Source organism: Tamandua tetradactyla, chromosome 1, assembly GCF_023851605.1.
Source record: "Tamandua tetradactyla isolate mTamTet1 chromosome 1, mTamTet1.pri, whole genome shotgun sequence".
In the NCBI taxonomy this organism is placed as follows: domain Eukaryota; kingdom Metazoa; phylum Chordata; class Mammalia; order Pilosa; family Myrmecophagidae; genus Tamandua; species Tamandua tetradactyla.
In genome coordinates this window covers 147,620,327-147,647,380 of record NC_135327.1, presented here as the reverse complement: position 1 = coordinate 147,647,380, position 27,054 = coordinate 147,620,327, and the positions used below count along the sequence as shown (strand labels likewise).

At 35.9% G+C, this 27,054-nt stretch overlaps 2 protein-coding genes and 1 long non-coding RNA gene across 6 annotated transcripts in view; 1 reads left to right on the top strand and 2 right to left on the bottom strand.

Moving 5' to 3' along the window:
- Positions 1-414: 414 nt before the first annotated feature.
- On the bottom strand, positions 415-5,892 carry DNAJB9 (DnaJ heat shock protein family (Hsp40) member B9). Of its 4 annotated transcripts, none has more exons than XM_077167797.1 (3): positions 5,742-5,892; positions 3,717-3,943; positions 415-2,034 (listed from the first exon to the last, which is right to left on the bottom strand). In XM_077167797.1, the coding sequence occupies exons 2-3, from the start codon at positions 3,931-3,933 to the stop codon at positions 1,583-1,585; spliced, it is 669 nt and encodes a 222-aa protein (XP_077023912.1). In that variant the 5' UTR covers positions 3,934-3,943; positions 5,742-5,892; the 3' UTR covers positions 415-1,582. The 4 variants fall into 4 exon arrangements, with proteins under 4 accessions (XP_077023912.1, XP_077023902.1, XP_077023960.1 ...); XM_077167787.1 differs by having other exon boundaries at positions 5,746-5,888; XM_077167845.1 differs by lacking the exon at positions 5,742-5,892 and adding an exon at positions 5,444-5,587.
- A 30-nt stretch (positions 5,893-5,922) lies between these two features.
- THAP5 (THAP domain containing 5) lies at positions 5,923-13,615 on the top strand. The gene is made up of 3 exons (XM_077167773.1): positions 5,923-6,173; positions 10,264-10,456; positions 10,962-13,615. The coding sequence occupies exons 1-3, from the start codon at positions 6,094-6,096 to the stop codon at positions 11,850-11,852; spliced, it is 1,164 nt and encodes a 387-aa protein (XP_077023888.1). The 5' UTR covers positions 5,923-6,093; the 3' UTR covers positions 11,853-13,615.
- A 2,638-nt stretch (positions 13,616-16,253) lies between these two features.
- The window catches only part of LOC143689637 (uncharacterized), a 62,357-nt gene continuing 51,556 nt past the window's right edge, over positions 16,254-27,054 (bottom strand). The window contains exons 2-3 of the long non-coding RNA XR_013178881.1: positions 17,122-17,195; positions 16,254-16,576 (exon numbers count right to left, since the gene is read on the bottom strand). This is a non-coding gene — a long non-coding RNA (uncharacterized LOC143689637). The remainder of the gene's footprint in view (positions 16,577-17,121; positions 17,196-27,054) is intronic.

The following is a 27,054-nucleotide window of genomic DNA, read 5'->3' as shown; positions in this document are numbered from 1 at the left end:
TGAATGACTTTCTGGGAATAATTAGGATGCTTAAATATAATAGAATAAAATTATTTTCTCCAGTTTTCAAATTAACAATGATTAACAAATACAACCTTATGCAAAGTCTGCTCTTTCCCGACCAGCCTAAACTGGAAGAGACTGGAGGCAAGAACACTTGCTCCTACCAAGCAAATATACCAAAATTATAATACAATCTTCAAACCAACAAAATTTATAAGGAAAGAAGGCTGTTGAGAAAGCAAGAGAAATTGTGCAAGCAAACAAGGTCACATCAGCGTATTCAGTGAGTTAAAAATAATTTTGGGGTATGTCCTCTGATCAGTATATATATAGAGTCCCATTGTTATATAACACAACCTATCTATAGAACTGCATAATAAATTTTGAAAAATAAAATAACAACAGAGAATATCAGGTTGTAAATATTATATTTCTCTCACTCACACACAATGTTGTATGAGACATTTACTAGTTTTAATATGTATCCATAGGATTAATACTCATATGGAGTATAACATGGAAAAGTGCAGAACAAAAGAAACAAGGCTATCTGAAAACAAAAGCACACATTTCTTAAGATTTAAAAATATTGCACATAATAAGGTTGCACTGAAATTACTGGCTGTTTTTACAAACAGAATGAGGTATTAGTCATTCTCTAGAAAAAGATGAATGCAAAGAAAAGGAACCACAAAACAAAATACATAAATTCATATTAAGATCTAGAGTGCCAACAACTAAGAAAGAAATGTGAAAAGATGTATAAAGTAGCTATGATTTCAACACTACAAAATTATTAGCCAGGGACCAAACATGTAACAATCTCTTGGCAATATTCCATAAAATTCCAACTTTCTTTCTGCCTACATGAGTAGGAGGTACAATCATATGATTTACAACAGTTCCACTGTAAAAAGGGATGGTGCTGTAGTATCAAACCTATCCCTTGATTCGTCTAACTTTAAATAAATTTAATTAGAACAAATCAAAAGAATTTAAATAATCTCTCTGAAAATTAACAGATTTCTAAGTCTTTCAGTAGCAATTAACTAAAATACTACTCTCCTTTGCTAAATGACTAAATCATACAGTCTGTCATACATTTAGCAATCCCAAGTCAGAGATGCTACATAGCATGCAATTTTAAATTAGTAAAGGTTTCACTGCAATAATCATTCAAATTCACACAATTGAGATCTACAATAACTTTTAAAGTTTAATCTTTAAACATACGTCAGGCAAACTCAGTCTTTTCTTGGTAATAAAACTGGCCACATTAATGAGCTCAAGGGCAGGTACAGAGAAAAAACAGACAGATTTATGTCTTTTAAAACACACACCCACACACACACACACACCTTTCCTAATCAGAGAAATTAATAATTAGTCATTTCTCTACTGTCTGAATATAACTGAATTTTTCAAGAACAATTTAAATAAACTTAATAGCTATATCATGTTGTTTAAAGTAAGTGAAATCATGCACTCGTCAAAAACAGTTCACAGAAAATTGTTGTGAATCAAAGATACTGAAGAAGTGTCCACTAGTTGACTTTAGTGAAAACAGAAAAAGAACAAGCTACTGTCCAGAACAGTCAGTGTATGTAGTAACCATATTTCCTCTTCGTTGAGTGACAGTCCTGCAGTGTTTGCTAGATCCATGGAATCTATTTTCAGTCTGTACTGTATGCCGATTGGGGGTATCAAAGCCACTAAAAGAAAACATTTTCTCCATATCTTCAAACATGTCATCAAATAGTCCACCTCCAAAAGAAAACTCCTGGAAATGATGCCTTTGTCTACTGGAACCATCTTGGCGTGCCTGGAAGTGATTTTCAAAATGCTTCTTAGAGTGAGTGTTCTGGTTTTGACCAAAAAAGCCAAAGTCTTTAAATAAGTCATCAAAATTGAAGTTAAATGACTGCTCAAAAGAACTTCCACCACTTCTTTGTCCTTTACCATTAGTAAAAGCACTGTGTCCAAGCGTATCATACTCCTTTCTCCTATTAGCATCTGAGAGTGTTTCATATGCTAAAAGAGATAAAAATATTTTAGTAACTAAAATATTCAAAATTACATATAATCAAACCTTTTCAAATAAATGAATTTCAACTCTATATTCCAGGGAAGGATTTTGCATCAGCCATATGACCAATTATATAAACATAAAAATAAAGTTAAAATGAAAGTTACACAAAATACACGGATTGTCTTATTCCCTGCTATATAATCAGCAATTAGCAAAATGCCTATTCCCTACTAAATAACCAATAAATATCTGTTAAATGAAGTCTACAATTACTACAAATAAACATGTGGACAACAATTTCAGGCTTCTTTAAACCATTACGTACTTCTATTAAAGAATTAAATTGTCATATGTAATTAACTTACAGGAATGCAGATTTTTCACATAGCTAGTAAAAATTGAGCAATATTCAGCTTTTAGAGGTGGCTTTGATACCACCTCTCCCTACTCAATTACCTCTACCCACCATTAATTGCTGACTGTTCTACTATGTCTTAAATCAAAATGTTTCATAATTTTCTTTCTTTAAAGACAAATGTGGCATTGAAGCATAAATAAAATGTTAGTGGGGGGAAGGTGTGGGGTGGAAAAGGCATTTCTCAGTACTTTTATTTTTTTAAAAACCTTAAATCTCCCGTGACATTTTGAAGCTATTAAGTACCCCAGAAAAGCCACGTTCTTTAATCCTCATTCAATATTGCTGAATGGGATATTTTTTGTTTCCATGGAGCTGCGAACTGCCCAATTGTGGGTGGTGACTTTTGATTAGATGATTTCCAAGGAGATGTGACTCTACCCATTCAAGATGGGGTTGCTTCCCTCCTTTAAGAGGGAACCATTTTTGAAAAAAGTTTAAAAGCCCACAGTGTCCAAAGAACCCATATGGGCAGAGATCTTTGGAAATGGAGAAGGAGAACGTCCCCAGGGAAACCTTGTGAAATGAGAAAAGAAAGCTAGCAGATGTCACCATATGCCTTTCCAACTGAGAGGTGTTCTGGACCCATCAGCCTTTCTTGAATCAAGGTATACTGGATGTCTCAGTTTGGACATTTTCATGGCCTTAGAATGTATACTTGCAACTTAATAAATTCCCCTTTTTAAAAGTCATTCCATTTCTGGTATACTTAATAAATTCCCCTTTTTAAAAGCCATTCCATTTCTGGTATATTGCATTCCCAGCTTTTACAAACTAAAACATCACCCTACTTAGTAAAATACTGTATTTCATAGTTAGTTTATAAGTCAGTTTCAGATACCCAAAATTCATTTTCACATACAAACAACAAGTAGCAATTTTTTATTTATTTATTTATTTTTGCATGGGCAGGCACCAGGAATCCAACCTGGGTCTCTGGCAGGGCAGGCGAGAACTTTGCCTGCTGAGCCACCATGGCTTGCCCAATAAGCAGCAATTTTATAAATAATGAGAGAATGAAATAATGCATCTTCAACATTTTTAGATCTGTTTAACAACAAAAATCTATTATCATTCACCCACTCATTCATTCCAGAATCAAAGTATCTATAATAAGAAAACAGTCTCAGATCATTTCACTTAAACCATAGATTCCATTCCTCCTCCAACCTTCATAAAACCTTTAAATACATACACACTTCTTAGTTATTGTTTACCTTTACTACTTAATACTTGTGAGACTTCCGAGATAATCATTCACTTATTTACCTTCTGCAATCTCCCTGAATTTTGCTTCAGCATCAGGGCTCTTATTTTTGTCAGGGTGGTACTTCATGGCCAACTTGTGAAAGGCCTTCTTGATTTGGCGTTCTGATGCTGATTTTGGCACACCTAAAATATCATAGTAACTTTTTGAGGCCAAAATTAATTCTGTTATCATTAAAATGCATATTGCAAAGATGAAAACCGACTGGGGAGTAGCCATTTCTAATATCCTAAAAAAGAAAATAAAAAAAATGTTAACTATAGAGCTAGTCTTCAAACTTTTTTTCTTTTAAAAGAACCCCAATGAACATTTAGGTATCAGGTATATTTTTAATGCAATAGCAAAATGCTAGGCTTACAGCATCTTGTACTGTTGACATGTGACCTCATCTATATATAGGTTTTATTACTTCAATTTGGCTGTAACCTACTTGAGAACAAACACTTATCTACCAAATTGAGAATAAATCTTCCTTGGCTTTGCATTTCACACTAATACTCTGGCCACATACAGAGTAGACATAAAAATATTCAATAACTGATTTTTATCAGTTAATACTGAAGACCCATCATATGCAAGCATTGCAGAAAGGGTGGAAAATCCAAATGTTTAAGGATTCTAATCTTATTTTCAATGATTCATATTCTGTATGGATCACTTCATGAGAAAAAAAAGTGCATTACCAAGATAAATGGCCCAGTATGTCTAAATTGGCAGTGATATGCCCTGCTACTAAGCAAGTAGCAACTTCAGCTTTCATTTCAGAAAGATGAGCCAAGGACTGCAAAGAGAATCTTAATAGCACATTACTAATACCGGAACTGTAACCTAGAGTATAATGTTTTATTTTGTTTTTTTAATGTAAGATTTCTAAATATTTAACAAAGAAGTATGGGTAACTAAGTAATGTTTAAAACTCATAAGAGAATTCAAGATTTCTGCTAAGGCTGCCAAAAAATGAACTTTCATAGTTTGTACTTAATATAAGCTAAATTCTTATTTTTAAACTTATCAGTAGTCACTAAAATATTCCTCTAAACTTAAAGACGTCTTAATTCAGAATTCAACAATTTCTTTATAATATAGATTTAATGATTTAAGATTCAAAACGAAGTGATCTTGTTTTCTGAATACTGTACCACAGAAGTCCTTAATAATAATTAATGATGACATAATAACAAGGCTGACGAAAACACGCTATGGTTTGTGGAAACTTCCTGCCTTCCTCTCCTGTGGCCTTCTCTAAGCATAATTAGCAGGTGGATTTCTTCTTTCCAGAGAGTTACTCATAGTCACGGGTACCAAGCATCAAATACAACCTCCAAGTTTCAAGAAAACACAAATGGTGTCCTGTCGACGCTGCAACCACTGCAGGTTGCTCCCTAGTCAGGGCGCCGGGTCTAAAACTGACAGACAGCCACCTTGCTGGCTTAATAAACGTTATTCCACCGGCTCAAATACAACACCTAATTATGTCTGAGTAGACTGACTTTCGTATTTTTCCGAATTCTCCTTGCCATTAGGGTCCCAGCAGACCGCGGCCTTGGCTTCACTCTCGAGCGCCGGTGGCCTGAGGGGTTGGTCTGTCCAAAGGCGACGAACACACTCCCTGCCTGGCCAGGCCCTGCCATGGGAGATCCTGTGGCCTCGGATCCATTCTCCGGACTGACCGTCCGACTCCCGAGAAAGCCAATGACACCCCTCTAAATACAAAACGCACTATTCTTACGGTTTGGCCGTGCCGTTTCTCCTATTCCCTCCGTCAGCAACACCAAAGCAACCGGAAAACTTCGCGGCGAGCGCGGCAGGAACCGAGGCTAAGCCTGCCCACAAAGCCCAGCCAGGGCCTCCGGGTACGCTCCAAGTCCGCCTCCCGCGACCCCGACCTCCTCCCTCACCCTACCCCTCCGGCACCCGCTACTCCTTCACAGAAGAGGCTATGCCCGCGAGGCTGACGATGGATTCCGCACGGCTGCTCACTCCCAGCCCCTCACCCCTGCCTCCGCACCCCAATACCGCTTGCATACCGGCCTCCCGCTCCTCTGGCCTCCTCGGCCGCCTAGCTTCCTCTCAGCCCCTTCTCTACTGGCGAGCGACCGCAACCAGCGCCACCGCCTCCAAAGAAGATCTACACGAAACGCTTCCCCATTGGCTCCTGACTCCCCACCTGACCCCGGCGCCCAACGCGCACGTGGAAGACTGTTGTTGCCGCTCAGCCAGTACGTCACTTCTGGCTCCAACCCCTCGAAAAGGCGGGATTATGGCGAACGGAAGCGCAGGCGCGGTGCCTCAGCGGCTTGGACCCGCTGCCCCGCCTTAGTGAGAAAGGCTGGGCTGCGCCCCTGGCCGAGACCCTTTTCCCGGGGCATCACCTGAGCGATGCCTCGCTACTGTGCGGCCATTTGCTGTAAGAACCGCCGGGGACGGAATGATAAGGACCGGAAGCTGAGTTTCTACCCGTAAGTTGTCCCTAGAGCAGATGCGTCAGGCTTGTCTGTGGGCCGCCGTCCTTTTGGGGTCGGGACTTGGTATTACGTATCTGCTGTATATATTCGTTCTCCAGCTCACAGGGCGTGGTTGGTCTCCGCGCGGCGGGAGGGCGCGAAGGCGCAAATTCAGAATATCTGGCAATCCCTTCCAGATGTAGGATTGCGCTCTAGGGCGAGGCATAGGGGCCTGCCTGGGTGGTGATAGAGCAGTGAGAACAGGAAAATTTGTGGGGTACTCCGTGTTTTTCCTAGAGCGTCCCCACCTCACGACTTCATTTCTTTAGCCACCACCTAAGGTATGACAAACATGTGAAGTGCGAGGCGGTAAGGAGCAGTCAAGGGTTACTTACCCTCTCTGCGAGTTAGCTTGCGTAAATCTTTTTTAATTCCGCATTTCTCCTGAGGAGTCTGAGGGCCAGACAGATTAGTTAAGGGCTTCAAGGTTTTGTGGCAGATACAGAATTATTACAGATTTCTACTAGCTCAGGGCTCTTACACTGTTCATTCGTGCACAGAACAGGGATGGTGAGTGTTCTGCGAATTACTGGTGCCAAGAAATATTTCCGTGAAGCTACACAAACACCCATTTTTATTCAGAAGAATGGAGGCAGTTTTCCGAAATTATTTATGAGAGTCTAGTTCTAAATCCAGACTTAGTGTGTTCAAATCCTGGCCCCGATTACTTTGGAGCTGAGTGACCTTCCACAAATTATTTACACTTCGTTGCCTATTACTGTTAATATTAACAGCCCATTATTATTAATGCCCCCACATTAATAGTAATTTAGGTTTAGAGTGTAAATTAAAGCCATGACCAGGAACCGGCTCACACAAAGTATTTAATATATGAGAAAGTCAGCATATTTTAAATATTACATTTCTGCATTTAAAAATCGTTCTTTCAGCTTTAACCTAGCTTTTACTTCCTTTGAATATTCACAACAGTTACTTTTTGAAGTTCATTTATTTTAGACGCGACAGCACTCTCTCCACCGATTGGCTGCTTTCCATTATTTTAGACAAAAGTAAAAGAACTAGTAATCCCAGTCATTCACACTGCATGACAGTACTCCAGAATATGGTCCTTGAAACCCTTCCAGAAGATGCAAAGAGATGTTTGGGAGTAGGAGGTGGTGGTGTTGGTGGTTAATACTGGCCAGCTTATTGAGAAATGCTAGTATATTCATGGGCCTGGGTCTGAGGTTTATAGTAAAGGATGATCTCGTTGAACTTGATTTAGCTTCATACTTCCCAGATTTATTTGATCTTGGATTTGGGGTTAGAATGGGGCATGATCCCAGACTAAAAAATTTAACTGATCTTTGTGGGCCTCGAATTACTATTTTTAAGGAGGGAAGAAAAAGTGCCAGGTGAATCAATTATAAAGATTTTTTTCTTCAAAATGGGAATTTAGTGAAAGTAGGGATTTTAATTTTGATGGGTTTGTTTCATTTCCATATGTAATACACAAAATTAAAATGGAATTATTTTTATTCTCTTGATCACAACCAACAACATACTGAATTAGTTCATGCTAATATTACAGCAATCTGTTGTGACAGTTTTGAATTTTACCTGAATCCTGTAATCTTGGAAAACATTGTAGGTCAAGAAATCCCCCATCCTTTTTGTTACTGTCCAAGACAGCCTTCACTTCTCCTTAGCTTGACTAAACTTTAGACAGGCTTCTCCTACCTCTAGATCCCTGATCTCTCTCAGGTTGACCCTTAGAGAATGTTCACCTGGCCTTGTAGATGCTGTCATGTAGTGGACACACTCATTACCTGACCTCCCTCTCCAGCAGTCTTCCATTAGATCATCCCAGTTCTTAAAAACTCTCCTGCTCACTGCTTCAGTGGAGTTGAGTACCAGCCCCTGCCCTCTCTCCCTGCTAGGGTGATAATCTTCTGGTTACTCTCGATCACAAAAACCTTCTGGTCTCTCTCTTCTCTACTGAATATCACTTTAATTAAAGTCATCCTTGCCTGTTTATTATTTTCCAATATAATTTTCTTTGAAAATAGTAAAAATTGTTATGAATTTTGGAATTTAATAAATAAATGCATGTAGTGTCCAGTTTGTACTGTTTTCTGATGCAGTTTGGGAATAAGAGAGTAAGCCAAACAAACAAATTGAATCAGCATAGAAACTAAGTTGTTCTGGAGACATATTCCAGTAGATTTCTTATTTACCTGTAAGGAAACAGTAGAATACAGTTACCAATAAAAGTTTTTATAAATTTTATTTTTTTCAATAGTTTGATAACATAGCCTATAAATATAAATATAATTGGCAGTGTGCTTATTCATGAAATTACATGAATATGCATTATTGTAAAAGGCATATATTCTCTTTTAGATCTTACAGAAAGGGTATAAATTTAACTGTGGGTAGTGGAATCCAAATCCTCTAAAAAGAGAATTCATTTTGTCTTTAAGGTACTTGTACCTGACTATGCCTATCATACTTATAACCTATATTGTGGATATGTACAAGATTTAAAAAATTTCAAATCTTGTGTGAGTATTGTATCTGTGGTATAACTTCTGAAGGTCAAATATTGTCTGATTTTTCCATATAAGAATTTCAGGGAAAAAAATTATTTCCTACCAAGTACCCAGACTTTTTTCTTCCCCTAGCATCTTATAAACTTTTTAAAATTTAGAAAAGAATCATGCTACTAAAAAGTATTAACTAAAGGGTTAGGATTGGAGATAAATCCTATTTCTCTTTGTAAGAGAAAACATTATTTATAAAAAATAGGAAATTACTAGATGGTATATGTCTCGGAAAATCATCAAATGAAATATGTTTCATTTGTTGATCCCAAACCTATTAGATTTAATAGATTGTAGTTTAATATCAGATTCTGCCAATAATCCAGTTTTGCCCAGAAAATACGAACTCTAAATACAGCTTAACTGTCAGTACAGAAACAAAACATATTAAGAGCTGTCTTCCCTTAATCTTTTCTGTTTGATTTGTTTCTAAATATAAACCATGATTCTGTCCTTTTTAACATGTTTAGTTCTTTTCTTGGATCAGAGTTGCTCTTTTAGAACTTGAATTTTGGAGTTTGAAGTCTAGAATATTGGACTAAATTCCATCTGGGTAGAATAGAGACTGATGCTAGTAAAAGGAAAGGAATATTAGTAGTTTTTGTAAGGTTTAATATACCTTTTATTGCCAGCTAAACCTTTTAAGTTAGGTCTCCCTATTTTACATTTTTTTGTTGTTGTTAAGAGACAAAGTTCAATGTGTTTTAATCATAGTTTAGGGAACCTCATTTAAATGTATTAAAAGATAATAAAATAAACAGGAGCCTAAAGATGAAGACCACCTTGAATTATAGACAAGAAATCATTTGACTTGTGGTATTAGTATGAAATACATTTGTATAGGACTTTGTAGTTAATAGTGCTTGGTAAATTACATGACAAAAATAAAAATAGATATTAGTCCATAAAAAGTAATAAATTTATACTTTGTAGGAACGAATATATATATATAACCTGAAGGGACTCTGAATTATATTTTACAAGCCATTCTTAGAAGCTTTTGCTACATCTTATATCTTTGTCCTCTTGCTGTAGTGAGATGAGTATGATAGCAGTTGTCATGAAGATGCTTTTATATTGGTTGCCTTGCTTTTGTAGCACTGAGGCATAGGTTGTTGACATAGATTGTTGGCCATTCTGCTATGTTCATTACCACCAATGGGTTGGCTTAACCAATAATTTATCTCATAGTTTCAGAGGTTAGAAGGCCAAGATCAGGGTATTGGTAGGGCTTACTCCCTTCTGTGGTCAGTAGAGTTATGGTGCAGTAATGTGGATTAAAGCCACCCTGATTCTTGGACAACACCTTAAGTGAAAATAACATCTTCAAAAGGTGCTATTTATAAATGCGTTCACAGTCATAGGAATATGAATTAAGAACATGTCTTTTGGGGGATACATAATTCAATCTGCCACAGTTACATATATATGAAAACCTAGAATCTGGCAAAACTGAAAATGTAGCAAAGTTGTCCTTATTTATTATTATTTTTTTATTTCAGGTTTCCTCTGCATGACAAAGAAAGACTTGAAAAATGGTTAAAGAATATGAAACGTGACTCATGGGTTCCCAGTAAATACCAGTTCCTATGTAGCGACCATTTTACTCCTGACTCTCTTGACATCAGATGGGGTATTCGATATTTGAAACAAACTGCAATTCCAACAATATTTTCTTTGCCAGAAGACAATCAGGTATTGCAGACAGGGAGAAGGGGTTAATGTTGAGCATAGTGCCAGATTACCAGACAGGTGATCAGATAGAGGGGATGAGAGGGAAAGATAATTGTTGTAAAAACAAATACTTGAGAAAAAAAGAAAAATTTGTGCTTTCACCAAAAGAGTAATAATATTTTTAAACAATTGTAATTAAATGGTTATGAAGCATAGTTTAAAACAAGTAAGCAAAAGAAAACACATGCACAAGTTATTAATAACAACTTAATGAGTAAGACTTTTTTACTGGTCTTTTGAATGGTCTCAAACTTTCCATTGTATATTGAATATGCTTAATACTTTCTAAAAACCACTTTAAGGTATATTTGTGTTGTTACATATTTAGAACAAATGTTCTTAACCAAATAAACCTACTTGGCCAATTTACTGCTCAGTGTTATAACTAAATAATCAGAATGAATTAATGAGAGAATACGCATAGAAAGGGCATCCTTTTTTAGAATTTGAAAATGTTATTTTCTAGGGAAAAGACGCTTCCAAAAAAAAGTCTCAGAAGAGAAAATTGGAGGGTGAGAAAGAAGAAGCATTTGTGTCATTTGAGCCTACAAAAAATACAGCTAATAAGGATGTGCTCCTTGAATGTGCAGAATTACTTGATTCATCTGCTTTGGCACAGCCACCAGCTCCAAAAACAGAAAATATGCCAAATAACATACTAACTCTTAACCTAGTTAAAGAAGATATTGACAAACCACAATCTACTTTGAAAACATCATTTAACCAAGATATAGATGTAGGTGTTTTTCACACAGCTTTTGACAGTCTAAATTCTACAACTATTACTTTGACAACTTCAGATTCAGAAGGTATTCAGCAATCTTTGGAAACTCAAGAAGTGCTTGAAATAGCTACCAATCATTTTGCTAATCCAAATTTTACAAATAACTCCATGGAAATTAAGTCAGCACAGGAAAACCCAGTCTTACTCAGCACAATTACTCAAGCAGTTGAAGTGTTAAACACAAATAAGGAATCTGTTATTGCCATTTTTATACCCACTGAAAATCCTAGACCTACGATTAATTCTTTTATACCCACCCAAACAGAAACTGTGGAAATGGAAGACATAGACATTGAAGACTCCTTATATAAGGATATAGACTACGGAACAGAAGTTTTACAAATTGAACATTCTTATTGCAGGCAAGACATAAATAAGGAGCATCTATGGCAGAAAGTTTCTAAGCTGCATTCAAAGATAACACTTCTTGAGTTACAAGAACAACAAACTCTAGGAAGATTGAAGTCTTTGGAAGCTCTTATAAGGCAGCTAAAACAGGAAAATTGGCTATCTGAAGAAAATGTCAAGATTATAGAAAATCATTTTACAACATATGAAGTTACTATGATATGAAAAGGTTTTGAAGCTATAACTAAGTTTTCTGCAGCCAAACCAAAATAAATTATCTGTAAAGTGAACTTTTTCCTGTATAAATTTTTCATTTTAATGAAGCTACAAAAGTGCTCTAATGTTATAAACTACATTCTGTTCTTCTAATGTTATTTTTTAGAAAAAATGAGAATTCTTGAACTGTGAAGAACAGTTCTATCTCTTGATAATTTTCCAAATTAAAATATAGTAAGTAATTTAAGTCATAAGATGAGAGACACTGTGATATGGTAAAAAAGAGCCCAGAATAAAAGCCAAGCTGAGGAATCTAAGATATATGTTTTGCATATATCTTACTTAACAAGTTTGAGTCTTGGTCCCTGAATCTGTAATTAAGGACATTTAGTAGATATCTGATGTAGTCCGTTTCTTTATTGTTCTTTCCCTTTCTGTGAGGATACTTTTAACAGAACAGGTTTTGTATAAGATAATGTGTTCTTACATATTACTAGAAGTTGACTATAATTCAATATTAGTAACTATTGGAATATCCTCAGTATTTACTGAATTCTGTGTTTGATCATTTGGCTACTTATACATTTGTACTATAAAGGAAAACACTCCTTTTATAATTTTATTCAGTTAAACTAAAATAAGGAACCACTCATTAGCCCAGTTCTTAGGGATACTTTAAACTTTAAAAGATGTTTCTTTCAGTACCTTAAATGTGATTGTCTATCTTAATATATAGTCATTTAAGCTTTTTAACATTCTGTACTCATGAGGTTATATTTATAAATCAAAAAGGTGAAAAATATATAAAAGTATATTTTAGAAATCATTATTTGTATCTTTTCCTTAATAGCTGTACCTTTTCTAAAAGTTTGTGCTCATGTCATTTTTGAATTCCAGAATGATACAGTAATACCTAAAACTACATTCCCATTTCTGCTTATTTTAATGAAATTTTTAAGTAAAAAATTACAGCTAAGTGGCAAAGACTTTAGGGAGGAAAGTAGGAAAGAGAAGTGATATGACGAAAATAAAAATACTGCTTAAGGCCACAAGAGTTTAAGAAAAATGAATATAAAAGCAAAGACTTAGTGGTAGTAACAAAAATGTGAAAAATAGGTGAGGCGTTCTCTTAAAACTCGCAGCACAATGAAATAGCCTATGGTTGTCCTATTGCTTATAGGCAAGTTCCTGTTAGTCTTATTTTTGTCATCTACAAAATAAAAGATACTATTACCTATCTTCTAGGGTGGATTTGAGAGTTCTTTAATATGTTTTCAATCTGGAAAATAGGAGGTGCTCAATAAATATTGACTCTGAACAACAAATAGAATATTAATTGTTTTATAAATGCATTAAATGCATGGTTATTATTTTTGGCCAGATTGCACTCATTTTCTTTAGGCTAATAAAATTGCTATTATATGAATGTCTGTCTTCTAGTTATATAGAAGTTGTTTAGAGGTGTCCTTATTGGGTGACTTTGGGGGGGGAATTTAAAATTTTTGCACAAATTATGTGCAGATAATTGGTAGAGTTCATATACTATTTTAAGTATCCCCATGTTGTATTTTGTTAATACTGGTAATTAAATAATACCGATGAAAATAAGATCCTTTGTAAGTCACAGTAATGATACATAGTTTGAACTCAGTTTTAGTAGTGTTCATCATAGTAATTTTCTATTTGCTTAAAAATATAGTTTACTCAGGAATAATTTAAACTATGAACATAGTTTTATTTTTTAAAACTTAATAAATTTTAAGTGTTTAAGATATTTTCTTGGCTTGTCTATATTCAGTTCAAGATATTCTCAATCTAACCCAGTTAACCTCTAAATTATATTTAGGGGTTAAGGCCACCCTTATTTCTCATTTGAACTATTATAGGAAACTTCTAGCTGGTCTTGCCTGTATTTTCAGTTTCCCATCTCCGTATCATCCTGGACTCCGTTGTCAGCTTTTTACCTAAACTATAGTCTAACTAACCATGGCCCACCTACCACTTAGCATCCTCTAGAATGAAATCTCTAATTACCTAGAAAATAAAGCCAAATCCTTTACCATTGTATATATGATCCTCTGTGATTCTGTCCATCTTGTGCTTTAACAACATTAGATTTTGCATTTCCAAAGCATATCAGACAGGTACCAGTCTTAATGTCAGTTCGTATTATTCCCTGTTAAAATTATATTCTGAATTTAAAACCCAAATGCAGTTTTGCTAGAATTTTATCCCTTTGTTCGAGTTAGAACTATTTCCTGTCTGTTCCTGAAGGACTTTGTTTTATAGCACTCTAACAGCATTTTCCTTATGCTTTTTTTGCATCGTGATGATATCTATGCCTGTGTCTAACTAGATTGTAAACTTTTGGAAAGCATAATTTTAATTTTTTTTTGTTTCTTTGACTATAATAAATGGATGAATATTCTGGATTTGCTTATTTGCCATTTTTGGTTCTTGCCCTTTAAAATCAAGAACCTTCTTAACAAAATGTGTCCTTGATACCTTGAGGATAGTTAAGGTAGGATATGAATCTTCATACACTCTTCAGTGGACAGTACAATTTACCAATTATCTAATACCCCATTGATGTTTTGGAAGGCTTCTTGTCCCTACGCCCAGACTTTATTCCCTACTTTCTATCCTAGATTATTCAAAGAGAAATAAATTCAAGAAAGCTCACTCTCTCTGTGCCTACATGTTAGGGAGATAGGTAAGTCAGATTTAGAAAGATAATGATCAGTTTAAATAAGTAATGTGTCATTGATCTAAGCATCAAACAGTATGTGATTCCATAAGGAAATTTTTATTGTATGCATGCTTTTGTTCCATGGGGGTGGGGTGGGGAAGAGGAATCAGCCATGTATTTAGAGTTGGAATTTTAATGTACACATGAATTTTTCTATTTCCAGCTGAAATTGGCATCGCTCTGCCAGTTTATTTGGTCTTCAGATGCATACTTTTTTGCCTTTTAAATTGTGCTATTGATATTATGTAATATTTGGAGGGGGGGGGCAGGGAGTGGTAAAAACACTTATTCACAATTGCTGGGGTAAAAAGCCACAGAGGTATGAAAAGGAGGGAGAGATGTTAACATTTAATTCCTTCAAGGAAGGGTGCTTGTGTCATCATTTTAACCTACAACATTTTGGAATAGTACCTTGAATCATAATGATTTTGGTTGAATGAGTAATTCTTACTGAGTGTGAAGGTATCCTTAAACTAAAATACCACAGTACCATGATGAGGTCAGGTAATTGTAGGTTTTGATCCTGAAAAGAATAAAGACGTTCTAACAATAGCAGTTTTAGTTATGTCTGAAGTTTTGTGCGATTAAGCTGTATCTTTGGCTACCTTTCCACACCGTATCTTCCATCCATGTTGTTGGCATTCAGCGTATGCATGGATGATCCATTTAACCCCAGTCGTCTTTGTTACATGGCCTACTTGTCTCCAATGGACTTTTTCTCCATCCATCCTCAGCCATCCCATTCCCATGTTCAACAATAGACCTTGTTCATCAATTCCCATGTTCATCAATAATTACATCCCCTTCATAAATATCCATTTCAAGCACCTCATTCTAAGCACCACCTTTTTATTCTTCTATCAGTTACTGAAAAAAGCTCCCAGTTCAAGTCACCACTTTCTCCCTATAATTCCTGTGATAGGATATATGTATTTAGAAAGTATGTTTCTCTACTGTGTAACCTTCCTATTTCCCTATCAAGAGGTGAAGTTTATTTCTCTACCTCTTTGAATTCGGGTGTACTGTATGACTGCATTGACTAATAGAATATAGTGAAATGACACTGCTACTTCTGAATCCAGCCCTTTTTTGTCCTGGCACCTTCCACGTCGTTGCTGTTTGGAAAACTTCCTCTTGGACAGCTAGATGCCAGGTAAGAAGTGTTATTACCCTGAGGTCATGCTGGAAAAGCCCAAGTCACAATGAAAGACTGGAGAATAAGACACCATATGTAAAGAGAGAAGCTTAAAGAACTGACAACAGACATGAATAAAGCTACGTTAGAAGTGGATCTGCCAGCTCCAGCTGCCCTAGATGACACTAGATGGCAGTAGAGCCAACCACTAGCCACGTTCTTGGTGAATTTCTTAACCACAAAATTGTGATCAAAATAAAATAGTTGTTTTAAGCCAGAAAATTTTTACTTGAAAGGAATAGGTAAACCCAAACCACCACCACCATCCTTCTGTATTTTGCATCCATCCTTACTCTTATGCTATGTATCATATCATTCTCCTGTAAAACCTTCAATTATGTCACTCTTATCTTTGTTGTTCTCACTTGCCTAAATGCCATCTGTGGTTGAACCAATTATTTTTTGCCTTTTCTGTTCTTTATCAGAGCAACTAGACATGGCTAGTGGAAATCACACAAATGGACAGATGACTCAATTCACGACTATAAAACTCAAATGATCACAGCAGTGTTACTGTATTTCTCTAGTAAGTTCACATCTCCATTCTCAAATTCTTCCTCACAGTCCTCTCTTCTTCTCTGGCTGCCCCTTCCTGCTCATCCAAGCTGAGAATCTCATCTCATGCTTCACTAAGAAAATCAAAGCAAGTACAAACATCCTTACTTTCCCAAATCCAAATACGCCCAACTACTCTATCTTCTGATTCTCCTAAGTTGAGATAGAAAGTGGTTCTTCTGGATTCTCCTTCTACCTCCAGTTATCTTCTCATTCACTCATCTGTCTTCCTCCCTGCACAGAATATAAAAAACATGTATTCTCTGACTTCTCTTTTTCATCTTTAATTTACTTTTAAATGTTTTTGAAATAAAAGTTATGTTGGAAAAGTACTCAAGTCTTACAACATAAAAAAGCAATCCCCTTCCACACCCCTTGTTTTCAATCCCCTATAGCAACAACCTTCAACTCTTTAATTCTTCTGATATACTTTAAATTTTTAAAATAATATGTGCTATTCTGCTATACCTTGATCTTTCCATTTTTCTATGTGATTCATTGACTACTTAAAAAATCACACTCTCCCCATCTTCCAAAAACACTTAATTTTTAAAAATTGATAGATCAGTATATATTGTTAACAATATATTATGATGTATTTTTTCATCTGACCGTGTAGATGGTTAGGCTCTAATAAATCCCCCAAATGAAGTATTTTCTGTTTTCATTTTTCTCTTGAGAACATCCCTCCTTTCTCTAATCTGTACTGACTGATCCCATAACCTGTCATATAGCTCTCATTTCGTGATCTTTATCATCACTCTGGAAAATATCCTTACCTTTCTTTAACCCTCTGTTTCCTGGATCTCACATCTTCTTTCTTGGATTACACACTCATTTTGGTGGGGTAAAACTGAATAGTAGTTAAGAAAAGGGAGATGAAATTTGTGACCTTGAATATCTGGAAATCTCTTTATCTACCCACATGGTTGATTGTTAGTTTGATTTGTTATAAAATTAAAGTTTGAAAAGCATTTTCCCTCGGAATTTTGAAGGCACTGTTCCACTGCCTTCTAGTTTCCATTTTTGCTGTTGCAAAGTCCAATGGTATTTGGATCCCTCATCCTTGTGTACCTTCCTCTTTGTACTCCTTGAAATATTTTAGAATTTCACAGTGCTGTGCCTCGCATGGGTCTTTTTTTATCCATAATGGTAGATGCTTCATTGACTATTTTAGTCTGATATTTGTTGTCTTTCAGTTCTGCTGAGTGTGTTTAAATTATTTCTTTGATAATTTCTTATTTTTCCCTATCCTCTTTCTCTGGAATGCCTAATAGTTGAATGTTAGACCTTTTGGACCAATCTACTTTTCTTGTATTTCCTGTCATTTTGCATTTCTTGCTTTTTAAATTCTGCATTCTAGAAGATTTCCTCCAACTTTATCTTCAGAATATTTATGATTTTTCTCCTGTCATATTTACAAGAACTGTTTTTTGAGTTCCAAATGCACCTTTTAAAATGCTTAAGCGACATTACATGGATGCTGTGCCGGTTTGAATCTGTAGACCCCAGAAAAGCTATGTGCTTTAATCCTCATTCAATTGGGTGGGAGTTTTTTTATTATCTCCACAGACATGTGACTCACCCCTTTATGGGGATTAACCTGCCATTAGTGGGAGATGTGACTCCACCCACTCTAGATGGGTCTTATTAATTTACTGGAAACCTTTAAACGAGGATGCATTTTGGAGAAAGCTTGAGAATGATGAGAGAGAACCACGAGAGAAAAACAAGATAGCCATGAGAACTACCAGAGCCCATGCAGCCAGAAACCTTTGAAAGTGAAGAAGAAAAACACCCCTAGGGGAGCTCATGAAACAAGAAACCTGGAGAGAAAGCTAGCAGATGTTACCATGTTAGCCAGGTAACTTTCCAGTTAAGAGAGAAACCCTGAACTTCATTGGCCTTTCTTGAATGAAGGTAACTTCTTGTTGGTGCCTTAATTTGGACATTTTTATAGGCTTGCTTTAATTGGGACATTTTCATGGCCTTAGAACTGTAAACTTGCAGCTTAATAAATTCCCCCTTTTAAAAGCCATTCTGTTTCTTGTGTATTACATTCTGGCATTTAGCAAGCTATAACAGAAGCCATATCTTCTCATCATTCTATGAATACTGAGATTCCTCCAACTGACCAATTTCTTCCTAATATATCACTTACCTCTCTGACACACCCTGCTGCCTTTGCTAAGTTTCCTGAGTTGGCTGGATTTTGAGTTAGAGCCCTTGAGCTGTATCAAGCCTTTTTTAAGGACTTGGATGAAGTGACACTCTGAATAACTTGGGCTCTAGCTTCGTGAATGGTTGTTAGAAATGGAAGGGAGTTAACTCTCTATGGATGGATGTAATGAAAAGAATTCTTGACAGGGGCAAGGTAGTAGAGCAGAAACCAGCAGATAACTTTCTTTTCTTCCCTCCATGGAGTTGCATTTCTCATTGCATACATTTCAGGGAAGTCTTAGGTGCTAACAAATGTGCCTACCAAATGACCTAAATTTCTTTCTGACTTATTTTTAAGTAGTAGACAGAACATCATCTCACATTGCTTCTCATCATTGCATTGTTTTACTCACAGTACGTATAACATTGCTTCTGTGCATTTGAGAAGACTGTGCATTCTCCTTCTGTTGGATGAAGTTTTCTATGGGTAGATGTCCATTAGATCTCATTGCTTTATAATATTGGTTAAGTCTTGTATTTCCTCACTGATCTTTTATTAAATGTGGGGTATTAAACTCTTCACCTCTTATTATTGAATGGCCTGTTTCTCCCTTCAATTCTTCAAGTTTTTGCTTGATGTATTATGGGGCTCTGTTGTTAGGTAAACATATGTTTAAAATTGTTATGTCTTCCTGATGAATGATGCTTTTGTCATTAGAAAATGTTCTTCTTTATCTCTAATAACAATTTTTGTCTTATGTCTATTTTTTCTTTAGTAGAGAATTTGTATGTTTACAAAATAATCATGAATAAATGATAGGATTTCCATATACCATCCTATTAACACATGCATTGGTATGGAACATTTGTTACAATTAATGATAGCACATTTTTATAATTATACTATTAACTATAGTCCATGGTTTAACTTAAGAGTTTGTTGTTTGTGTAATGTAGTTCCATGGATTCTTTTTAATGTATTCTGTTACCATAAATATAATCTAACATTTCTCCTTTAGTTACATTCAGCTATAAATTTCACTGCTGTTAACTATATTCACAATGCTGTGTTACTATCACCACCATCCATTACTAAACATTTCTATCATTCCAAATAGGAACCCTGCACATGTTAAGCCTTAACTTTCTATTTGCTATCCCCACACTGTCTCCTGGTAACCTATAGTCTAGATTCTGACTCTATGAGTTTGCTTATTCTAATTATTTCAGATCAGTGAGATCATACGTTACTTGTCCTTTTGTATCTAGCTTATTTCACTCAACATGATGCCTTCAAGTTTCGTCTATGTTGTCACATGAATAAAGACTTAGTTCTGTTTTATGGCTATATAATATTCCATTGTATGTATATACCATATTTTATTTTTCCACTCATTGGTTGATGGATACTTGGGTTGCTTCTATCTCCTGGCAGATGTGAATAATGCTGTTATGAACAGCAGTGTGCAAATATCTGTTCAAGTCCCTGCTTCCAGTTCCTTTGGGTTGCAAAAATAATAGTAGGATTGCTGGGTGATATGGTAATTCTGTACTTAGCTTTCTGAGGTACTACCAAACTGTTTTACAGAACAGCTGTACCATTTTACATTGACATCAGCAATGAATGAGTATTCCTATTTCTCTACATCCTCTCCAACATTTATTCCCTGTTTTTTTTTTTTTAGCAGCCATTCTGTTTTCTGTATGTAGAATCCTATCATCTTAAAATGGGGAAAATTTTACTTCTTATTTGGATTTTATTTCTTTTTCTTGCCTAATTGCTGTAGCAAGAACTTCCAGTGAAATGTTGAATTATAGTGCTCACAGTGAAATAATATCTCATTATGGTTTTGATTTACATTTTCCTGATTGCTAATGATTTTGAGCATCTTCATGTGCTTTCTAGCCATTTGTATATCTTCACTAGAGAGATGTTTATTCAAATATTTTGCCAATTTATATATTGGGCCTTTTTGTTGTTATAGGATTTCTTTATATATTATAGATATTTAACCTTTATTAAATATGTGGTTTCCAAATATGTGATGGGGGTCCTCTTACTTTTTTTTGCAAATGGAGATCCAGTTTTCCTGACATCGTTTGTTGAAGAGACCATTCTTTTCCAATTGAGTGGTCTTTGCCCTCTTGTCAAAAATCAGTTGGCCATAAATGTGAAAGTTGATTTCTGAGCTATCATTTTGATTCCATTGGTCTGTATTTCTGTCCTTGTGCTGGAACCATGCTGTTTTGGTTACTGTGGCTTTTGTAAAAATTTTCAGACTGGTAAGTATAAGTCTTCTAACTTCATTTTTTTTCAAGATGGCTTTTGCTGTTCAGGACCCCTTACCCTTCCATAAATATGATAATAGTTTTTTCATTTCTGCAAAGAATGTAGTTGGAATTTGGATGGGATTGTATGGAATTTGTAAATTGCTTTGAGTAGGATTGACATCTTAACAATACTTAGTCTTTAATCCATGAATACAGAATGTCCTTCCATTTATTTAGTTCTTCTTTGTTTTATTTTATTAATGTTTTATATATCTGGGGACAAGTCCTCTGCATACTTGATTAGATGTAATCCTAGATATTTGATTTTTTCTGGTTTCTATTGTGCATGGAATTTTTCTTCATTTTTTCTTCCAATTGTGTTTAAAAACAGAACTGATTTTTGGGCGTTGATCTTATACCTCACCACTTTGCTGAATTCATTTATTAGCTCTAGGAGCTTTTTTGTGGATTTTCAGGATTTTCTGCATATAGAATCATACCATCAGAAAATAGGGAAAGTTTTACTTCTTCCTTTCCTGTTTGAATGGCTTTTATTTCTTTTACTTGCCTAATTGCTCTGGCAAGAACTTCCAGTACAATTTTGAATAACAATGCTGACAGTGGATATCCTTGTCTTATTCCTGATCTTAGAAGGAAAACTGTCAGTCTGCTACCATTAAGTTGGATGTTAGCGATGGGGTTTTCATTTTCTTCTATTCCTAAGTGCTTTTATGAAAAAGGAGTACTGGGTTTTATAAATTGCCTTTTCTGCATCAATTGAGATGATATGTTGATTGATTGTTTAAAAAAATAAGATGTTTTATTTTTTAAATTGATCACTTTATGACCACTTGATGCTAAAATATTGGCATATTACCCAGATATACTGAAATTAGATGTGGAATTTAGGACAACTGCTTTTAGAAATAACCCCAGTGGATTTTACCACAGTGAAAACGCATCCAACTGAAGGACGTCTTCACTAACATTTTGGAATCACCAATAAATCATTTGGAATCATCAAAGCAGGTTCTGTGAAAAATATTACCAACTGGTCCATATATGGCTTACTCTTCTGTGGTGGCAGGGGATGGAGATTCATTTTTTTAGAACCATTGAATCTCCCAGCCTGGCTCTTGAGATGCTTTCACAGGAGCAGTTTGGTAAGTCTGACCTGAGTAGTTAGTCTGAATTGCATTGTGGTTGGTGTCAGAAGTTATTGCAATGCGTAACAACTTACTACAGCTGCTTCCATGCTGTCTGCCTATGGCTTAGTGTTCTAGTTTGCTAGCTGCCGGAATGCAATATACCAGAAATGGAATGGCTTTTTAACAAGGGGAATTTAATAAGTTGCTAGTTTACAGTTCTAAGGCCGAGAAAAATGTCCCAATTAAAACAAGTCTATAGGAATGTCCAATCAAAGGCATCCAGGGAAAGATACCTTGGTTCAAGAAGGCCAATGAAGTTCAGAGTTTCTCTCTGAAGTGAGAAGACATATGGCAAACACAGTCAGGGCTTCTCTCTCAGTTGGAGGGGCACAGGGCGAATACGGCGTCATCTGCCAGCTTTCTCTCCTGGCTTCCAGTTTCATGAAGCTCCCCGGAGGCGTTACCTTCTTCATCTCCAAAGGTCACTGGCTGGTGGACTCTCTGCTTGATGGTGCTGCAGCATTCTCTGCTCTCTCTGAATCTCTTTCTACAAAACATTTCCCCTTTTATAGGACTCCAATAAACCAATCAAGACCCACCCAAATGGGTGGAGACATGTCGTCCCTTAATCCAGTTTAACAACCACTCTTAACTAAATCACATCATCCAGGGAGATGATCTGATTAGAGTTTCAAACATACAGTATTGAATAGAGATTATTCTACCTTTATAAAATGGGATTTATATTAAAACATGGCTTTTCTTAGGGGGCATAATTCCTTTCAAACCAGCACACTTAGTGACATATACTACACAGATAAATCTTTCATCCCAACCACATCTGGCTCCAGTTGTTTGCTACTTGCCTGCTTTCTTACAGAGCACTAACATAGCTAACTGTAACTATATTTTTAGGACCATTAACAGCAGTGTATGAATATGTATTGTCAAGCTGAAAGCGAAAGGTACAACTCTGGCAAGGAGTAGCTAAGATTCAAAAGGCTTAACCATCTGACCCCAACCCGGATCCAACTACCTGAGTAGAGACAACTTCTCTGGGGAGTCATGATGGTGTCAGATTAAGTTAAGATTTCCTATGGGAACAGCATCACCTGATTATCAGAAAAGCTATATGCTGCCATAGATGGTCTTGCTCCTCTATCATAGAAGTTCAAAATGATTGAGTGGAAGCACCAGAGTCCATAAAAAGGCATTTTATTTGCATGTATGTATTACATCCCTAGAAAAAGAACCCCAGGATTTTTCCTCATCATACATGAAGCCAGCTGAGATTGTCTGTACAATGAAATCAACTGATGGGATGGGAGCAGGTTTTTCTAGATCTTTGAGTTGTACATCAAATCTGGGACTAATCACTCCACACTTGTTTAACCCGCCTATGAGATTCACCACAGTTTTTCCATCTCTGTGATCATTGATGATTTCAAATTCACCAATGTAGCCATGCTGCATCATCATAGTTAGAAAGTGGACCATGACTTTGTAGCACAATCTGATAAGAACTTGGCATTTGCCTCTCTTCTCTACATTGTTGATGCTCTTGAGAGCATTGGCCAGGACGTTCATGGGCACCACTATATAAGGCAGCACAAAAAGATGGCAGAAAGAGGACGGGAGAGGCGGCGTGCCGAGCATTGGGATTATGATATTTTTTACCTTCATTCTGTTCCTGTGGGATATTACATTAATTGATTTTCTTATGTTGAACCACCTTGTATATCTTAGATGAGTCACACTTGATCATGGTATTTAATTCTTTCAGTGTGCTGTGGAATTCAGTTTGTTAGTATTTTTTTTTTATTAATTAAAAAAAAATTAACTACCACAACATTTAGAAATCATTCCATTCTACATATGCAATCAGTAATTCTTAATATCATCACATAGATGTATGATCATCATTTCTTAGTACATTTGCATCGATTTAGAAAAAGAAATAGTAAGACAACAGAAAAAGAAATAAAATGATAATATAGAGAAAAAATAAAAATAAAAAATACTAAAAATATATATAAAAACAAACAAAAAAAAACTATAGTTCAGATGCAGCTTCATTCAGTGTTTTAACATAATTACATTACAATTAGGTAGTATTGTGCTGTCCATTTTTGAGTTTTTGTATCTAGTCCTGTTGCACAGTCTGTATCCCTTCAGCTCCAATTACCCATTATCTTACCCTGTTTCTAACTCCTGATGGTCTCTGTTACCAATGATATATTCCAAGTTTATTCTCTAATGTCAGTTCACATCAGTGGGACCATACAGTATTTGTCCTTTAGTTTTTGGCTAGTCTCACGCAGCATAATGTTCTCTAGGTCCATCCATGTTATTACATGCTTCATAAGTTTATCCTGTCTTAAAGCTGCATAATATTCCATCGTATGTATATGTTTGTTTAGCCACTCGTCTGTTGATGGACATTTTGGCTGTTTCCATCTCTTTGCAATTGTAAATAATGCTGCTATAAACATTGGTGTGCAAATGTCCGTTTGTGTCTTTGCCCTTAAGTCCTTTGAGTAGATACCTAGCAAAGGTATTGCTGGGTCGTATGGCAATTCTATATTCAGCTTTTTGAGGAACCGCCAAACTGCCTTCCACAGTGGTTGCACCATTTGACATTCCCACCAACAGTGGATAAGTGTGCCTCTTTCTCCGCATCCTCTCCAGCACTTGTCATTTTCTGTTTTGTTGATAATGGCCATTCTGGTGGGTGTGAGATGATATCTCATTGTGGTTTTGATTTGCATTTCTCTAATGGCCAGGGACATTGAGCATCTCTTCATGTGCCTTTTGACCATTTGTATTTCCTCTTCTGAGAGGTGTCTGTTCAAGTCTTTTTCCCATTTTGTAATTGGGTTGGCTGTCTTTTTGTTGTTGAGTTGAACAATCTCTTTATAAATTCTGGATACTAGACCTTTATCTGATATGTCGTTTCCAAATATTGTCTCCCATTGTGTAGGCTGTCTTTCTACTTTCTTGATGAAGTTCTTCGATGCACAAAAGTGTTTAATTTTGAGGAGCTCCCATTTATTTATTTCCTTCTTCAGTGCTCTTGCTTTAGGTTTAAGGTCCATAAAACCGCCTCCAAGTGTAAGTTTCATAAGATATCTCCCTACATTTTCCTCTAACTGTTTTATGGTCTTAGACCTAATGTTTAGATCTTTGATCCATTTTGAGTTAACTTTTGTATAGGGTGTGAGATACGGGTCCTCTTTCATTCTTTTGCATATGGATATCCAGTTCTCTAGGCACTATTTATTGAAGAGACTGTTCTGTCCCAGGTAAGTTGGCTTGACTGCCTTATCAAAGATCAAATGTCCATAGATGAGAGGGTCTATATCTGAGCACTCTATTCGATTCCATTGGTCGATATATCTATCTTTATGCCAATACCATGCTGTTTTGACCACTGTGGCTTCATAATATGCCTTAAAGTCCGGCAGCATAAGACCTCCAGCTTCGTTTTTTTTCCTCAAGATACTTTTAGCAATTCGGGGCACCCTGCCCTTCCAGATAAATTTGCTTATTGGTTTTTCTATTTCCGAAAAATAAGTTGTTGGGATTTTGATTGGTATTGCATTGAATCTGTAAATCAATTTAGGTAGGATTGACATCTTAACTATATTTAGTCTTCCAATCCATGAACACGGTATGCCCTTCCATCTATTTAGGTCTTCTGTGATTTCTTTTAGCAGTTTTTTGTAGTTTTCTTTGTATAGGTCTTTTGTCTCTTTAGTTAAATTTATTCCTAAGTGCTTTATTCTTTTAGTTGCAATTGTAAATGGGATTCGTTTCTTGATTTCCCCCCCAACTTGTTCATTGCTAGTGTATAGAAATGCTACAGATTTTTGAATGTTGATCTTGTAACCTGCTACTAGTAGTTTTGTTGTGGATTTTCCTGGGTTTTCGACGTATAGTATCATATGGTCTGCAAACAGTGATAGTTTTACTTCTTCCTTTCCAATTTTGATGCCTTGTATTTCTTTTTCTTGTCTAATTGCTCTGGCTAGAACCTCCAACACGATGTTGAATAATAGAGGTGATAATGGACATCCTTGCCTTGTTCCTGATCTTAGGGGGAAAGTTTTCAATTTTTCCCCATTGAGGATGATATTAGCTGTGGGTTTTTCATATATTCCCTCTATCATTTTAAGGAAGTTCTCTTGTATTCCTATCCTTTGAAGTGTTTTCAACAGGAAAGGATGTTGAATCTTGTCAAATGCCTTCTCTGCATCAATTGAGATGATCATGTGATTTTTCTGCTTTGATTTGTTGATATGGTGTATTACATTAATTGATTTTCTTATGTTGAACCATCCTTGCATACCTGGGATGAATCCTACTTGGTCATGATGTATACGTCTTTTAATGTTGTTGCTGGATTCGATTTGCTAGAATTTTATTGAGGATTTTTGCATCTATATTCATTAGAGAGATTGGTCTGTAGTTTTCTTTTTTTGTAATATCTTTGCCTGGTTTTGGTATGAGGGTGATGTTGGCTTCATAGAATGAATTAGGTAGCTTTCCCTCTACTTCAATTTTTTTGAAGAGTTTGAGCAGAGTTAGTACTAATTCTTTCTGGAATGTTTGGTAGAATTCACATGTGAAGCCGTCTGGTCCTGGACTTTTCTTTTTGGGAATCTTTTGAATGACTGATTCAATTTCTTTACTTGTGATTGGTTTGTTGAGGTCATCTATTTCTTCTTGAGTCAAAGTAGGTTGTTCATGCCTTTCTAGGAACTTGTCCATTTCATCTAAATTGTTGTATTTATTAGCGTAAAGTTGTTCATAGTATCCTGTTATTACCTCCTTTATTTCTGTGAGGTCAGTGGTTATGTCTCCTTTTCCATTTCTGATCTTATTTATTTGCATCCTCTCTCTTCTTCTTTTTGTCAATCTTGCTAAGGGCCCATCAATCCTGTTGATTTTCTCATAGAACCAACTTCTGGTCTTATTGATTTTCTCTATTGTTTTCATGTTCTCAATTTCATTTATTTCTTCTCTAATCTTTGTTATTTCTTTCCTTTTGCTTGCTTTGGGGTCAGTTTGGTGTTCTTTCTCCAGTTCTTCCAAGTGGACAGTTAATTCCTGAATTTTTACCTTTTCTTCTTT

Coding starts and splice junctions, on each gene's coding strand:
- DNAJB9 (XM_077167797.1), bottom strand. CDS start 3,933: ATGGCTACTCCCCAGTCGGTTTTCATCTTTGCAATATGCATTTTAATG. Junction 2,035..3,716: donor ATTCAGGGAGATTGCAGAAG/GTAAATAAGTGA, acceptor TATCTCTTTTAG/CATATGAAACACTCTCAGAT.
- THAP5 (XM_077167773.1), top strand. CDS start 6,094: ATGCCTCGCTACTGTGCGGCCATTTGCTGTAAGAACCGCCGGGGACGG. Junction 6,174..10,263: donor CGGAAGCTGAGTTTCTACCC/GTAAGTTGTCCC, acceptor TTTTTATTTCAG/GTTTCCTCTGCATGACAAAG. Junction 10,457..10,961: donor CTTTGCCAGAAGACAATCAG/GTATTGCAGACA, acceptor GTTATTTTCTAG/GGAAAAGACGCTTCCAAAAA.